The sequence below is a fragment of the Macrobrachium nipponense genome, chromosome 21, assembly GCF_015104395.2.
Source record: "Macrobrachium nipponense isolate FS-2020 chromosome 21, ASM1510439v2, whole genome shotgun sequence".
In the NCBI taxonomy this organism is placed as follows: domain Eukaryota; kingdom Metazoa; phylum Arthropoda; class Malacostraca; order Decapoda; family Palaemonidae; genus Macrobrachium; species Macrobrachium nipponense.
Window position 1 is genome coordinate 46,220,532 of NC_087212.1, and position 18,237 is coordinate 46,238,768.

The window sequence follows — 18,237 nt, forward strand, 5'->3', positions numbered from 1 at the left end:
GTCCTGCCGCCCAGGGCAGGCCGGTAGATCACCTGACCTACCTGTAGCGAGTGGCGCGAAATTTGAATTTCTGTCGGGGACGACGGAGTCTTAGCTATGTATATATCTGCCAGGTAAGTATGTATGAAACTTTATTGTATTATAACAATATCATTTTTATCTTTGCGTCATATTACTAATGTAGGGTTCAAGTCATATACGCATATTGTAGTTACCTCTACAGATGGCAACCGAAAGGACTGTTATTTTAAGTGTATTTAATCGGTCCTTCCTGCAAACTTCCAGGAGTTTCTGGTGTAAGGACAACACTAAAAGGTATTGTTAAAACAACACCAACTCAGCTTCTGCATCTAGCGAATTATGTTTCGCTTAAATATGCCTGCTTGAGAATTTCCTTCTGATCGATAATAGTAACAAACCTATTCCTTCATAGAATAGAGTAGCTGGTAACTCAGGCAGAATAGTGCGAGACGACGATAGAAGGCTGCTGTCATTGTGGATGACGCAGTATATTTAATTGGTACTCCTGGCAACTTTCCAGGAGTTTCCGATTTAACATTTGGTTAACCCTTAAACGCCGAAGCGGTAAAAAAAAGAATGTCTCCCGTGTGCCGGAGGTGTTTCAGAGAGCGCGGAAGCGGAAAAAATATTTTTTTCAAAAAATCACAGCGCGCTTAGTTTTCAAGATTAAGAGTTCATTTTTGGCTCCCTTTTTTGTCATTGGCTGAAGTTTAGTATGCAACCATCAGAAATTACAAAAATTATCATTATCATATATAAATAATGCGATATATGATAGCTAAAAACGAAATTTCATATATAATTGTATTCAAATCGCGCTGTGCGCGAAAAGGTTAAAGGTAACAAGTTACTTTATTTTTCGTTGTAATGTACACTAAATTGCGATCATTTTGGTATATAATACATTGTAAAACGATAAAAGCAACACAGAGAAAATATTATCACAAAATAATGCATGAATTTGTAACGCACGGACGTAAACAAATATTTTTTTCAAAACTTCACCATAAATCTAAATATTGTCCTAGGGACTTCCAATTTCTTTCAAAATGAAGACAAATGATTGAATATTACTATACCGTAAGAATATTAGCTTACAAATGCAGTTTTCGACCATATCTGACTAGGTAAAGTTGACTGAATGTCGAATTTTTTATATATATATTTTTTTATATGCAATTATTTCGGAAATAAGAAAAGCTACAACCTTCAAATATTTTTAGTTTTATTTTACATGAAATTGCGCACATTTTCATATATAAAACTCTATGAAATGCCTAATATGAAACGGAGCAAATATTCGGAGAATGGAACGTACGCATTTCGGAGATTTGTGGCGGAGAATCCGCGTGCGGAGGGAAGGAAAGATTTTTTTTAAAATTCACCATAAATCTAAATATTGTGCTAGAGACTTCAAATTTGTTTCAAGATGAAGATAAATGACTGAATATTACTAGACTGTAAGAGTTTTAGCTTACAATTGCGTTTTTCGACCATTTCGGTAGAGTCAAAGTTGACCGAACGTGGTTTTTTTTCTATTTATCGTGATTTATATGCAAATATTTCAAAAATGAGAAAAGCTACAACCTTCAATTATTTTTTGTTGTATTCTACATAAAATTCCGCACATTTTCATATATAAAACTTTATGTAACGGCTAATTTAAAATGGTGCAAACATTACCACAATCGCACGTATGATTTTTTCGGATGAGTTACCGCGCGGACGTAAAGAAAATGTTATTTTTTTCATAAATTCACCATAAATCGAAATATTGTGCTAGAGACTTCCAATTTGTTGCAAACTGAAGGTAAATGCTTGAATATTACTAGAATATAAGCGGTTTAGCTTACAATTGCGGTTTTTGACCATTTCGGTAGAGTCAAAGTTGACCGAAGGTTGAAAATTTGTCACATCAATTTTTTGGAATATGAAAAATCAAAATTGATAAAAGCTACAACCCATGGGTTGTTTTTAGTTGTATTGTGCATGAAATTGCGCACATTTTCTCATATATAAAACTTTATGTAAACGGCTAATTTAAAATGGTGCAAACATTACCACAATCGCATGTATGATTTTTTCGGAAGAGTTACTGCGCGGACGTAAGGAAAAAGTTTTTTCATAAATTCACCATAAATCGAAATATTGTGCTAGAGACTTACAATTAGTTGCAAAATTAAGTTAAATGATTGTATATTACTAAAATATTTGAGTTTTAGCTTACAATTGCGTTTTTCGACCATTTCGATAGAGTCAAAGTTGACCGAAGGTTGAAATTTTGGCACTTATCGTTATTTATATGAAAATATCTCAAAACTGATAAAAGCTACAATCATGAGTATTTTTTTGTTGTATTCTACATAAAAATGCACACATTTTCATATATAGTACTCCATGTAACGGCTAATTTAAAATGGTACAAAAATTATGTCAAAGTGACAAAATAATTTCCGAGATGTGTCACAGATACTTTTTAGTGCGGCAAGAAAGAAAATCGCGCTTGCGCGCCTGCGTAACGATTGTAAACAAAACAACACCTTGATCCGTGAACTCCCAGCATCCCCCAACGCGCGTGATTCAAGAGTTTTTGGCTGGTAGGCCTAAACGTATTTTTCCACGAATTTTTAAAAAAACTTTTGTATGTCGACGTAAAATACATCCAGTCGGCACCCGAGAGACAAAAAATGTCGACGTAAAATACGTCCAGTCGGCGTTTAAGGGTTAATTAAGCGTAGTGTTACGACAACACAAAATCAGCTTCTGTATTTAACAAATTCTGTTTCGCTTAAGTATGCTAACTTGAGAGTTTCTGTTCAAATAATGGAAAATCTATTCCTTAGTAGAATAGAGTAGCTGGCAACTCAGCATAATACTGCGAGAAGGTGAACGTAAGGTGCTGTAACTGTCACCAACTCAGTATCAGGTAGCTCGCTGTTATGCGCCGTTGGGTACGTCTCTCTCTCCTGCGGGATTGATTGACGAACCGAGAGATACGAACCGTATCTCTGCCCTACAATCATGGACTTTAGCCTCGGGCTGAGGGGATTTCTAGTAATCATGAATAAACACGACTTCCTTTTACTAAGAAATTTTCAACAGAGATATCTCTTAGACCTGTTCGGCGCTGGTTACCGCACTAACAGAATTCTGTACGAGTCTACCGCGGCATAGCACTATAATAATGCTCTCCTGCTTATGCAAATCGCAGCCTTATTAGGGATGGAAGCATGCTTAGTGAGGGAATGGATGAGTCTGCTGGGGACCATTTCCTCGCTGGAGAAGCTTGTTTCCCTGAATAGACTGCAATTCAGACCTCTACAGTTTTTCCTACAGGAGAACTGAAATAACATCAAAGATCTATAAATAATTCTAAACATCTCTCAATGGGTTGAGGATCACCTCAGATGATACCGAGAGGGTGCCAGGCATCCGGACAGAGGTACAGAGGTCCCTGGCACAATATCTAAAAGAATTGGAAGCAATTTGGTTGGCTCTTCAGTTCCTCGAAGAGTGAGTTTTTGGTCGAGTGGTCCAAATCATCTCAGATAATTCCGCAGCTCTCTCATATCCCAAGAAGAGAGAGATGGTTATCGGCATAGGCACGGAACGTAACGATTCTCAAGAGGTTCGTTACACGATTGCATGTCCGTGCGGATCTTCTCGATCGACGGCAGCAACTACTGGCGTCTGAGTAATCCTCGCTTAGAAGTATGTCGAGAGTTGTGGAGACTTTGGGGACGTCCTTTCGTAGATTTCTTCGCAATATTGAAGACGAAGAAGCTTCCTCTACGTTGCTCCCTTATTCTCGATCCGAGAGCGGTAGCAATAGGCGCCATCCTATAGTATGGAATGGGGATAGTTGGTTAGTCTCTTTTCCCCTATTCAAAAGCTTAGGAAATATAATAAGATAATCGCTGGCGTCAGAGGGAGCGAGAAAGACGCTGATCGTCCCATGTTGGCCTTCGAGAGGCTGGATTCACAGAGGTCACGTCCTTCAGAGAGCACTTTCCAAGGACCCTTCCCGAGAGAATCGGTCTACTCTAACAGCCTCACTTCGAGAGGTACCTAAAACCTCTCTGCTCTGAGTCTGAATGCGTTCAGACTGTCGAGAAGCGAGAGGATCTTCAAGATTAATTGCAAGTCTCATTGCCAAAGCAAAGCAATGCTGCATATTTTGCAGTGTACCAATCGGAGTGGGCCGTTTCTGGAGATAGTGCAGGAAGAATGACTGTTCCTCCACCTCGACCTCTGTGAATTACTTTACCGTCTTCCCTTTCCGTCTGAAGTATGGGATAAGCTAGCAGTCCCAACGATTGTAGAATACGGAAATACGTATGTTGTTGACAGCCTCTAGGCTCAGAGATTCAGATCTGTCAAACAACAAAGCCCTTCACGATCTTTGAGGTCTGTGGAAATCTTGAAATGGTCTAGATCGAAGCTTCTGGCATGGAACTTAGACGTAGTCTGAAGTTCCTGATGTCAAATAATTTCGAACCTCTCCTTTCTGTAAACTTAATACACGTGACCAGAAAAGCTAATTTTCTAACCACTCTAGCTACGGAAAAGAGGGTTAGTGAGGTTTTAGCCATCATCAGAGGTTTTGGCTTTAGAGGACATAATTCGGTGCGTCCTCTAAGCCTTCCATTCTTGCTAAGAACGAAAACCCGTCTAACCCTTGGCCCAGAGGCCTGGAGATCAAGGGGATGGCACAAATTATTGGGCAAGAGCCACAGAGAGTCCTGTGCCCTGTCGAGGCTCTCAAGTTTTATCTTGATAAAACTAAAGAAAGTCGAGGTCATTTGGACAATCTGCGGTGTTCCGTAAAAAAAAAACCAGACTTGCCCATGTCGAAGAACGCCCTGGCGTTATGGTTAAGGAGTTCTTTTAAAGAGGCTCATTCATTATGTTTGAACAAAGATTTGAAATCTTTTAAACTGAATGCTTATGAGGTGAGGGCGCGGCCTCGGAAGCATTTCAACAGAGCATGACACTCAGTAACATCCTGAGTGCCACGTTTGAGCGAAGCAACTCTGTGTTCGCTTCACACTCCCGGCGGGATGTGAAGACGACATATGAGATCTGCGAGTCGCTAGGACCATACATATCCGCAGAAATATTATTGGGGGCAGGAAGCAGCACGAATCCTATCCTATAGAAAAGGGATAGGTGTGCTTTTAATTTTATTGTATTGATTTACAGTTGAAGGGTCGGTCGCTTGAGGCGCTTTCCCTTTCTTTAGCCTAGGAGTTATGGGACTAACTTTTATAGGTTAGGTCAGGTGGTGGTTTTTAGCTTCGTTGCCCCCACAGTATGGTCAATATGGTCTAGTCACATTGTGGTTATGCTCCCGTTGACAGATCATCTAGAACTCACCAGCTATATAGGTCACTACCTTGCAGGAGACTCTAGTAAAGCAGAAGCAGACTTGGGTGACAGTAATCACGAAGTCAGCTATGCTAACAGGTAAGGAACCAAGTTGTCAATCATCTGCATGTAATTTGTTTCCTAAAATCCTTCTATTCTGTCCCTTCCCACCTCCAATGGTGGGATTCAGCTATGTATATATCTGTCGGGTAAGTTTCATGAACAAAATGATATTGTTATGATACAATAAAGTTTGTTCATACTTACCTGGCAGATATATATAATTAAGTACCCACCCACCTCCCCTCAGGGGACAGTGGTATGAAAAATCTGAATAGAAGATGGGAATGGTTCCTGATATCCGCCTCCCAGCGGCGGGAATGGGTACTAACCACCTGGCCGTCACTGCGTGTGCCGGGAGTTCTGAAATTCTGTCGGACTTCGGAGAATACAGCTATATATATATCTGCCAGGTAAGTATGAACAAACTTTATTGTATCATAACAATATCATTTTATAATAAAAATTCCATTTTTGTTTCAATCTATTGAGCTCCCACAGACATAGAAGTAAAAGCTATACTATGTAATGGAGAGGTAAGTATTTAAACAATAATCTTAAGTATTCATATTTTTATTTGACTTTTAATATAGCACTGCAGGAATAAGGTTCATGAAACTATTCTAAATATAAACCTTCCCTTTTTTGCAGTGAAAATGATATCACTCAGCAGTTCAGGCAGAATACCTGGTGAGGATCCTGATCCTGCGAGGGAAGAAAGATCTGGACGTGTAAGAGAGGTTGGAAATCAGGCAGTTTGGTCTTTGTCTTCATGCAAACCAGGTTTGTACAATTTACTGTACAGTGCTTGAGCATCAGTCTGGCTAGAAAATTTTTTTTATACTATTGTGATATGACTAACTTTTTTTTTCCTTGTGTTTCGTTGAGATTGTGACAAACTCTACTATTACTGCAAAGTCTTCTATTGATGCGACAAACTCTACTATTACTACAAAGTCTTCTATTGATGCGTTTAAGACAATTTAACAGCATTAGCATTGTACCTAACCAGTTCAGCTCCATACTATGCTTTAACTATATTTGGTTAATGTCAAGATTTGTTGAGCACTAGTAAATGTGACTTTGTGCATCATTTCCCATTCTTATTCATCTGCTCCCAACCAAAGAATTTATCATTATGACAATTGTTGTATTATGCATACAACTCAATTAGATGAAAACCTTGGCTGCAATTCTCAGAATGAATAAGATTAATGGCCATTAACATGTGTAGCTAGTGGCCTGCTGTGGGCTTTTTCAAAAGGCACTTCTGAAGACTAAAGGATTTATTTTTGGAGTATGTGACTCTCAGTCATCTTTATCATTAGATTTTTATTGTTAAAACCCAGTCAGGTAGGCCAGAGTGATATCTGTAATTAAAGACAAGAACCATACATGGGACAAGGTTCTCCAAGATATGGAACATTCTGCAAGTTCATCTCTTCCTGACAAGAAGATTCCAGTTCTAACTGTGCACATAGCATATTGTAAATTAAGAATCTTGTTTTCTTAACCCAGACTTTGGTTCACTCTATGGCAGGGTACTCATCATAAGGTTCCATAAACAACGCTAATCTCCATTTTGGGGCCGTAGAGAACTAAAATTGAAACATTGAAAAATATGACTTTTTTTCTATACTATCTGTAGAATTTCATTTCCTCCAATATCATTTTATTTCACTCTATGGATTTTTCTTAATTAGCAATGTCATAAACAACACTTATCTACCATTTGGGGAAATATGGAACTAAAATTGAAATGTTTATAAATTTGACATTTTTCCCATGTGTGGACCCGCATAATTTGGACATGGTTTTTGGTGAAATTTTATTTCCTTCATATTCTTTTTATTTCTTCACTATGGGTGAGTATTTATCATCAGCCTCAAAACAACACTAATATCCAAAATTTGATTTCCTTCAATTTCATTTTATTTCACTCTATGGACTCGTAAAGGAAACGGAAAACTAAGATTGAAATGTTGAAAACTTTTGAAGTTTTTTCTATATTTGGACCTGCTGAATTTGGGCAGAATTTCTGGTGAAATTTTATGTCCTCAAATTTCTTCTTATTTCACTCTGTGGCGAGTATACATCATCCACATCCATAAACTGTAGCTGAGTGTGCATCACCTGCATCCATAAACTGACTGTAGCCGATATGCATCATCCGCGTCCATAAACAACACTAATATCCATTTTTGGGACATAGTAGATAACTAGGATATAGAGAACTAAAATTGAAATGTTAAAAAATTTGACATTTTTTTCAATACACAGTCCTGCAGAATATGGATGTTTTTAGGTGAAATATAATTAACTCCAATTCAATTTTATTTCACTCTATGGCTGAGTCTTCATCATCAGTGTCCATAAACACTAATCTCTATTTTTGAAAACATATAGAACTAAAATTGAAACTGAAGAATTTGACATTTTTTCCATACATGGACCTGCAGAATTTGGACAGGATTTTTGGTGAACATGATTTCCTCCAATTACATTTCATTTCACTGTGGCTGAGTCTTGATCATTAACACTAATCTCCATTTTAGGGCGATAGGAACTAAAATTGAAACATTAAAAAATTTGAATTTTTTTTGCCTATGCTGACCTGCAGATTGGACATAATTTTTGGTGAAATTTGATTTGTTCTAATTTCTTTTTATTTCCACTCCATGACCAAATTTTTGGTGAAATTTGATTTCCTCTAATTTCCTTTTATTTCACTCCATGGACGAGTCTTCGTCATCAGTGTCGATAAACAACACTAATCAATATTTTGTCAACATAAAGAACTGAAATTGAAACATTGAAAAATTTGACATTTTTTTCTTACCATAATTTGGATAATTTTTGGTGAAATGTGATTTTCTTTAATTTCTTTCTATTTCATTCTGTGGCCAAGTATTCATCATCATCTATAGACAACACTAATTTCCATTATGGGGACGTAAAGAACTAAAATTGAAACTGAAAATTTTGACATTTCTTCCATATGTGGACCTGCAGAATTTGGACAATTTTTAGTGACATTTTAGTTCCTCCAATTTCTATTTATTTCACTTTGTGACTGAGTATTGTTATCAACCTCCATAAGCAATGCTAAACTCCATTTTGGGGACATAGAAAACCAAAACTGAAACATTGAAAAATTTGACATTTTTTCCAAATGTAGACCCACGGAATTTGGACAGAATTTTTGGTAAAGTTTGATTTCCTCCAATTTCATGTTATTTCACTCTATGGCCGAGTCATCATCATCAGCACCCATAAACAACACTAATCTCCATTTTGGGGCTATAAAATTGAATTGTTGAAAAATGAAATTTTTTCCATGTGCAGACCTGTAGAATTTAGACAATTTTTGCTGAAATTTGATTTCCTCCAATTTCATTTTATTTCATTTTGTGGCCAAGTTTTCATCATTAGCATTCATAAACAACATCCATCCATAGTAGCTATTTGCTTCCGAGTCCAAATAAGGTACCTGAGTTGCTAAAGATGTGAATTGATATACAGTTTATGTATTTTCTTGCATTACTGTAAGTGTAAGTGTGACATGTGTCATTGTATACAGTTCATGATGTAGAATTAACTTAATAAAAAAAAAAAACAGAAAATGGTCAAGTGTGTGGATAAAACACCTTGTACTCCCCTGTAGTTATGGCTGTGCAATCTGTTTTTGAGGTGGACCATACGCACCAGAAACTTCAAGAGAATCACTAGGGTAGTTTTGGGCAACTGGGGAACACAACTGTAAGTCCTGCTAGGGGAGAGCTCAGCCTGGGTACCTGACTCGTTATTTGAGGACAGGGTGTGACAGGAACCTTCCTCATTAGTAACAACCCCCTTAAACAAAAAGCCATGTGAAGAAGGTAGGGGAAATCAACAGTGGGGTGAAGAAAGGAACTGAAAGGGTTTGGAGGAGGCACTGGGGTGAGTAATTCCTCCTGAGGAGACTGTTGAACACTTCCTATCCCTCTTCCTCCTACTGAACTACTCCCACTGAGGAGGCCAGCCAACTCACCCCTTACTGGTGAGATGCCTAAAATACCATGCAGACACAAGGAGCTCAAAGTACCCACACAAATGCTGTTGCTCCTCACAGTGCCTTTACTGGTTTTATTCTCCATAATGAAAAACAAAAACACACCAACAAAGAAATAACCAAGTGCATCAGACAGCGTAGCCAAGAGCAAAGTGTTAGTATTTTTCACCATCTCCAGCTGTGTGTGAGGATACTCCTACTTACAAGGCTCTGGTGTGTATATCTAGGGAAAATATAAATTACTTTCAAAAGTTATCAACATTACCTTTCAGAGTCATTCACTCGTGATGTGATAGTTAAATATCTTTTTAAGTTTTGTTGTGCCTGTCAGGTAGATCCTGACATGGTTGTCATTCAGTTCATTCTTGCTTAGTTTTATATGACATCAGATAAGCTATTCACATTTTGTCTCTTGATATTAGCTATAGAGTGAATGGCATAGTACCAACCATGTTTTTTAGTAATGTCCAAGTAGTTACTACCCTCCTAAGATTTACAGGGTACAGTAAGTCCTCGGGTTACGCTGGTCTCGACTTACGATGTTTCGTGGTTACGAACGCGCCCCCATAAAAATATAAAAAAAGGGATTTTGACGTAAGGAAAAATCTATTTCTGGGCGATTGGCTCGTGTCGCCAGCGAAATCCCGCCCTACCCATCCCATCGCCAAGATTGTCTGCTAACTTCAGGATGGCCACTAGAGGCGCAGCAGTCGGCAGCATGGGATGGAGTAGTAGTAGTAGGTGCTGCCCATTCTGTGGGTCGGCTCCTCTCTTGGGGGGATTTTGTAGTGGGAGAATTCTATTGGCATTTGGCTCGTGGTAGTGGTCTCACTCGCCATAGTGTTCATACCGACACTCTCTGGGAGGGTGAGCGAGTCAGTTATACTGACCTTTTTCTTTATTTATTTATTCTCTGGTATGTGTTAGTACATTTACCCTAGAAATAATAGATTAAAGGATATTTCGCTGGCGACACGAGCCAATCGCCCAGAAATAGATTTTTCCTTACGTCAAAATCCCTTTTCTGGGCTCAGCTCGTGTCGCTGCGCGAAATCGTACCAGAGAAATAGACAAGATTGTAAAGAAAATTTAACAAAATATAAAGGGTCTCAAATAAAAGATAAAATAAAAATAAATCAATATAATTGCTAATAAAGATACATATACACAGTGGTACAAATAGAAATATTACTTAATTATACTTATCGCTAATAATATTTCTTAACTTAAGGTAATATACATATATACAGGAGAAATATCATATATGTACAACAATGGTATCTGTGTAAAGCTTATGTATCAAAACCATTTAAAGCAATTAATATACAAGTTGAATAAAACAAACTCAACAACAACAAAATATAAAGGAATGTATATGACTTAATATACAAAACCCGTAACCATTATAAGAAGATGTATCTCCTAGCATAAAAATAAGGAGATGACATCCACGAGATCAGTAATCATCACCAATGTGAGTGTCCCTAGCAAAAAAATAAGGGACACTCACTATATCATCATTAAAGCAGCTAAGACACAAGGTGATCGTAAATGAACAAGGCAGGAATAGACGAACTGTTGGGTGAGGCAGGTAGAAAGGAGGACTGAATCTTCTACTAAGGATTAGTCAGAGTCAGGGGAAACTATGTTACCCGCTGCAACTGCTGAAAATTTCAGGGCTTCCAAGGACTTTAAGTAATGACGTTTGAACACTGTCGGTGATTTCCATCCAGTATACTTTTTCAACTCATCGAAGTTCATATGTTGGAAATAGTTAATTGAGGTGGCTACTGCCCTGACATCATGTGCTTTTGGGAAAGAGTCAGGATTGGCTTGTTTAATGAAGTACAGGATTTGTTGCCTGATGCCTTTAATAGATAAAGTACCACCTTTTTCTCTCCTAAAGAGAGGACCCGATGAGGATGAGGAGGTCCTAGATAGAAAGGCTCGTAACGTTGAAACTGGGCAAAGAGATATATCTTGTGGAAGGGGTATTACCTTCCATGGTTCCCACCTCATCAAAGGATCTTCATTCTTAGCTAAAAAGCTACGTTCTGGTGAAAGTAGCACTTCCCCTGTGGGAAGGAACTGAATATGATCCGGATCTCTGGATAAAGCCGACAGTTCTGAAATTCTAGCTCCTGAGGCCAAGCTTAATAAAAATAGGGTTTTTCTTAACAGCATTATAAATGAGCATGTGTCATTATTGGATTCTGAAGCCAGTTTTAGAACATCGTTTAAGAACCATGATACTGACGTAGGCCTTACAGAAGGTCTAAGTCTAGCACAGGCCTTGGGAATAGACGAGAAGTAGGAATCTGTCAAGTCTATGTTGAACCCAAATTGAAAAATCTTTTTCAAGGCTGACTTGTTTGTCGTAATTGTGCTAGCTGCTAAGCCTTTTTCAAATAAGGATCTGAAAAGGATATAGCTGAATTGATTGTCATGATCTTAATATCTTGATTCTTTCAGGAAGGTTGCTAACTTTTTGACAGCAGCATCATACTGTCTCAAAGTTGAATCTCTCTTATCTGATTCCAAGAAGAGAATATTCTGAGGGTCATATTCGCATCCCTTTTCGCTGCAAACTTCATGAAATCCATAAAGTTAGGGTTTTGAGAATCCCTGAGGAAGCGAACACAGTCTTCGTTTGTACTGACTGGGAGAGCTTGGGATTGGGAATCCGAAGAGGACGGAGACCCAGTTCCAGGATGAGAGGATACCAATTGCTCTTCGGCCAGTCTGGGGCTACTAGAGCCACTTGACCTCTGAATGTCCTGAGTTTGTTTAGCACCTTCATGAGAAGATTCACCGGAGGAAAGACATAAATCTTCTCCCAGTTGTTCCAATCTAGAGCCAGGGCGTCCGTGGCATAGGCCAGAGGGTCCAGGTTGGGGGCCACATAACACGGGAGTTTGTGGTTCGCCTGGGATGCGAAGAGATCTACCTGTAGACCTGAACTCTCTGAAGAATCCATTGGAACGAAACTGTTGTCCAGTGACCATTCCGACTCTAGAGGTACTGATCGGGATAGAGCATCTGCTATGACGTTTCTCACTCCAGCTATATGGGTGGAGGAGAGATGCCAACTGAACTTGTCCGCCAGGGAGAATATGGCTACCATGACATGGTTTAGATGACGTGACTTGGAGCCTCCTCTGTTTATACAATGTACTACCACTGCGCTGTCCAGGACTAGCTTTATGTGGGAGTACTTTGGCGGGACGTAACCTTTTTAGAGTCAAGACAGTGCCATTGCCTCCAGTACGTTTATATGGAACTGACGGAACTGAGGTGACCACGTTCCTTGAAACCTTTTTGAACTGGGAATATCCTCCCCAACCGCTTAATGAAGCGTCTGTGTGAATAGTGATTCCCTGGAGGAGGAAACTGAAGGGGCACTGACACCGATAGGTTCTTGACTTTCGCCCACGGCCGAAGTCGGTTCTTTAGAATCAGAGGGACTGAGGACAATTTGTCCCTGGACCTGATATTTGCTCGTGAACGCCAAATTCTGGTTAGGTCTTTCAGTTTGGCTTTCATTAGGATGTTCGTCACTGATGCAAACTGGAGAGAACCCAGGATCCTTTCCTGAGTCTTCTTGAAGCCAGTTTGTGACTTAGAAATTGCTTGACTGACTTTGCTATTTTCCTTCCTTTTGGACGATGGAATCGACAAGAGTATGGGAGGATAGATTCCATTGAATGCCTAGCCACTGAAAGTTTGACTCTGGAGTGAGTCTTGATTTGGTCCTGTTATCTTGAAGCCTAGATATTCCAGGAACTGAATCACTTTCAGTGTTGCTTTGTTGCATTCCTCGACTGTTGAAGCCCAGATCAACCAATCGTCGAGATACGCTACTACCATCACCCCTTGCGATCTGAGTTGTTGAACAACTACTTCCGCCAGCTTCGTAAACACTCTGGGTGCTACGTTGAGCCCGAAAGGAACTACCTTGAAGGAGAATGTCTGGTCGCCTATCTTGAAGCCTAGATAAGGCCGGAAGTGTCTTGCAATAGGGATATGATAGTAAGCGTCTGTAAGATCGATAGAGGTGGTGACGGCCCACGGGGAAGTAAGGTCCGCACCTGCGAGATCGTGAGCATCTTGAACTTGTCGCAGCGAATGCTAAGTTTAAGCGGGACAAGTCTAAGATTACTCTTCTTTTTTGTGAGCCTTTCTTTGGCACGCTGAACAAGCGTCCTTGAAACTTTAATCTTTTGACTCTCGCTATAGCTCCTTTTTGAAGGAGATCCTCCGCATACTCCGTCAGTTCTTTGGAAGGAAGTTGACGGAAAAGGCCCTGGATGGAGGTGGGTTCGATAACCAGCTCCAACCCAGGCCTTTTGACACAATGCTCTGAGCCCACTTGCTGAAGTTCCACCGGTGGCGAAAGTGAAACAGCCTCCCTCCTACCTGAAGTTCTTCATTGGTTCTGGTAACCTCCTCGGCCTCCTCTGAAGTGTTTTCCCCTATTAAAGGGACCTCCCGATCCTCTCCACGAAAGGAAACGTTTACCTCTGCCTCCCTTCTTACCCGAGCGGTCATACTTCTGTGAAGATTGACTCTCGAAGGTTTGATTGTAAGCTGGAGAGATGGCATAAGAGGTGGAGGGCTGAGCTGAGGGGGAGATCACATAAATTGGCTGTGATTGAGCCTTTGAAGTGGAGGGCTGGGCTGCTTGCACTAAGGGAACCGCCGGAACTTGCTGAGAAAAGCGTGGTTGCTTTTTCTGGTAGGGCTGGAAACGCCTGGGTTTCCTTTGCCCTTTACCTCTAGCTGCAGGATCTTGCCTCCTCCTAGCGTAAGGCCCCAACGGTCCTTAAGGCTCTGGTTCAGCCTCGTAGCCTCTGACTGGACTTCCTTCACCATCGCTTCTGGGAAGAGATCTGCTCACCCAGATTGCTTGAAGAGAGTAACCTATTCGGCTCATGCCGAATGGTTGCCTCTTGTAGGACATGCTTCCTACAATTCGTTTCTAGCAGTGGCAAACTCAAACATATCTGACTGTACCGTTTTGAGTCAGGGATTTGGTCATGAGTTTGAAAAGCGGCTCTGAACCATAGGCTATGGTGGCCACCTCGGTCATAGCCATAGAATTAATGATCTGGCTAATCGTGATTTAGCGTCAAACTCACCTGAATCAGCTATCTGGAAGCCTGGGTAGCTTTTCACCAAACTGCTCCATAGCACAGTCCGGTTTGAGTTTGCCAGCTGAGAAGGTTCGGTAAGTCTTCCCATAATTCTCCGGCTGAAGGAAGTAACGGAGATGTAGGATCTGCTTCCTTCAGTTGAGGCATGGGGTCCCCCTTCTCTGGGCCGCTGGGATGGTAGAGGTCGCGATCTTAGTCAGGATAAAAGGGAAGAGGGGGTAACTCTCATCCATCGTGAAGATCGTAAAGGGACTCTTGAAGGGTTGGATTTTCGTATTAGAACAATCCATGTCCTCTAAACACCTGAGCCTTCTCTCTGAGCCTGGTCACGTGAATAGAGGACCGTCTCCTTTGGTACTCTATCATCTCGAATCATGGCTGAGGCGGTGAGCCTGCGTAGCCGATGAACGGAGGCTGAAGGTCTTCCGGGTAGAACTCGAAGTCCTCTATCCTTCGAGTTCCAAATTTTCCGTAGAGAAATGAAAGAGACCGTCTTGGAAGGGGGCGTATGACGCTACTCTCCAACGGGTTGTTCATCGAGAACGGAGGTAGCGAGTTCATACGGGGGAAGCTGAGCTCCACCTGCATTGGAAGGTGGGGGAGAGGCCTAGAGGGAGCTTGGGCTCAGTCCCGGGCTATAATGGAGTCTTGAGAAGTAATTCTATCCGACAACCGAGAGATCATTTGTTCCATGCTACTCTTTAGAGACCCAACCAGGTCGCCCACCTGTTGTAACAGGCCAGCATTGGAGTCCAAAGCCGGAGCTGCTGCGGAGGTGGAGGGGTAGCTTTGAATTGGAACCAAAGGTAGCGGAACTGAAGACTCAGCCGGAGTGTGAGATCTCTCTCTGGAGGATTTACTCCTCGAGGACTTAGAGCCGGACCCAGAAGCTTTAGATCTGTCTGCTAGGGATTCCTAGCCGGAGACTTACGAGAGGATGGATGAGGTCGAAGTCGTCTTCTTAGACGACGACGACGTCTTTTGTCAGGATTTTACTGCTTGACCCTTGACCTGGGTCTAACCGAAGCGTCAGGAGGAGTATACAATTCATCACCCGTTAAAGCCTTGGAAGGATGGAGAGGTTGCAGGAGTAGAAGAAACAGTTACGCCCAAGGGTATCCCTTGGGTGTCCAACCTTACTACCTCGACCAACAGGTCGTCTACACCTACCATAGGTTCTACATTAATATCCAACGTCGCGACTTCCGAGGAGATATCCTGGCCTTGATCAGTCAATGAGGCAGCCAGCTGTTGCTGGATGAAGGCGATAGTCGGGGCAGCCTCTGCTGGGTCGACGTATCCTGTCGCCTTGCCTCCGGGAAGATTAGTACCGCAACCTTTTCTCAGGATGTAGGGCATACCCGGCGGCGTTCTTCCCGAAACCGCCGACCCAGGCCCGCAGGGTTGCCAGTGCGGTATCCCTCACTGCCGGCCGCCTGGAAGAGAGGGTTATCAATTAGATTTAAGAATAACTTAAAACTAAAGATAACTTAAAGTATAACTTAAACTTATAGGGCTATAAGGCCCTTTGAATTTCCTTAAGTTAGAGTAATTGATACAAACTTAAGAACTAAAACAGATGCGGACCAGCTACCGGAGATGGAATACTTACCCCGTCTAAAAGCTGGCTCACCAGATCGTAACATATGGTACACGTCTCATGGTACCAGACCTGGATGTCTCCGTGCGGAGTCGCGCATGGAGCATGGGATCGGCAAACTTCGTGTCCACACGGGTCCTGAAGTGTGGCGGCGCATCCCGGATGCTCACAGTTGGTGGTCTGTAAGAAAGACACATGAGTTATCTTAAAGAATATCCACTTACAGGCTAAAGGACAGAAGAACTCCATTGCATGCCGGAGCTCGGAAAAAATTCGGGCATAGCCCCTCCCTTACTAGCCTGAATAGGCTATAACCCCGGAGGTATCCGGTGAAAAGAAGGGAGGGGGAATGGTTTAAGGTACTTAAAATAAACTTAACATCTTAAACCTAAAAGCTCGAACGTACCGGACTAAGTCCAGTGCGAGGCGGAGTGATAACTCAGTGAAACGGAGAGGTTAGACGAGACCGACTGTATGTTCCGGTCCACCCCGTGGGGTAGACTAAGCACGTTTCCGCTAGATGCCAGGCCTCCGGTGGTAAAGGAGCCCTAGTAAGGTGGGAAAGAGCGGGGGCATACAGACTCGGGCTAGTAACGGAGCGACGAAGTAGTAATGGAGAGGGGGAAAGGCCAGTCCCCCCCCACCTTACCATCCGACCGGACCGAGAGCCGGAGAGGTCGAGTCCAGTCTGGGTCTGTCCCGTCCCTCTACCCCCTCCGCCTGGGGGGAGAGAGGGAGGCAGGCTCGGGTATGCGGAGCGAGCATGGGCAGGCCTAACCACCCCCCCCCGACTCTATGGAAGAGCGGGAGGGGGGAAAGGTGACTGGACAGGCGTCTGGCTGCCTCGTGATCACATAGTGACCACGGGACGATAAGAACAACAACTAAGCCTAAAACAAAACCAACTGATCAGCGAGATGCTATCGGGAAGCAACCGAGCTGACCAGCGGTAACATAAAGGCCCAATAGGCCGTGACCTAGGCTAAGCGAGCCAGACGCCTAACTAACCTAAACAAATCACATAGATAACAATATGAAAATTAAAATGAAAGAAAGAAAACAAATAGTAGGAGAAAAAATCCAGGAGTGTACGACTAACCCGAAGGAAAGTCTACCACTCAAAGCTAGCCGATGCCGATAATAAGAGCCGTGGCTAGGGTCTGGATGGAAGAGCCTACATAAGGTAAAAGACATGCATGCATGACAAAACCGTGTAGACCTTATACTAAACAAAGCGGATAATAAAATAGAGCGTACAAAGACAGGGGATGTTCTGGGTATGGGAGACCCAGAACGGACCCATCACGAGGCAGAACCATGCTGCCATGCTTCCGACCTAGAGATCGTATTTATACCTAAAAAACGGCAAATACGTGCTCAGGGCCGGAAAAAACCAAATAGCAATAAACACTGAGTACTTAACTTAGCTGCTGCGATGGCTGCACGCTCCATTGTAATAAAATCCAAACGAAAGGGCACAAAAAAGGGATTTTGACGTAAGGAAAAATCTATTTCTGGGCGATTGGCTCGTGTCGCCAGCGAAATATCCTTTAATCTATTATTTCTAGGGTAAATGTACTAACACATACCAGAGAATAAATAAAATAAAGAAAAAGGTCAGATATAAAATGACTCGCTCACCCCTCCAGGAGGGTGTCGGTATGAACACTAGGCGAGTGAGACCACTACCACGAGCCAAATGCCAATAGAAATCTCCCACTTACAAAATCCCTCCAGAGGGGGAGCCGCCCACAGAGTGAGCAGCTCGTACTACTACTACTCCATCCCATGCTGCCGACTGCTGCGCCTCTGGTGGCCATCCTTTAAAAGTTAGCACCAGGAGCCACACGTGCTAATTTTCTCTCTGTGTTTTTTGTGCCCTTTCGTGGATTTTTTACTATAATGGAGCGTGCAGCTATCGCAGCAGCTAAGTTAAGTACTCAGTATTTACGATTAGTTGGTTTTTTTCCGTCCCTGAGACAGTA

At 41.9% G+C, this 18,237-nt stretch overlaps 1 protein-coding gene across 1 annotated transcript in view; it reads left to right on the forward strand.

The window, feature by feature from the left end:
- The first annotated feature begins 6,073 nt into the window (after positions 1 to 6,073).
- Positions 6,074 to 18,237, forward strand: part of LOC135198008 (anaphase-promoting complex subunit 10-like) — a 43,825-nt gene continuing 31,661 nt past the window's right edge. Inside the window, exon 1 of the mRNA XM_064225342.1 lies at positions 6,074 to 6,231. Coding sequence (XP_064081412.1) covers positions 6,105 to 6,231 — 127 coding nt within the window. The 5' untranslated portion in view covers positions 6,074 to 6,104. The remainder of the gene's footprint in view (positions 6,232 to 18,237) is intronic.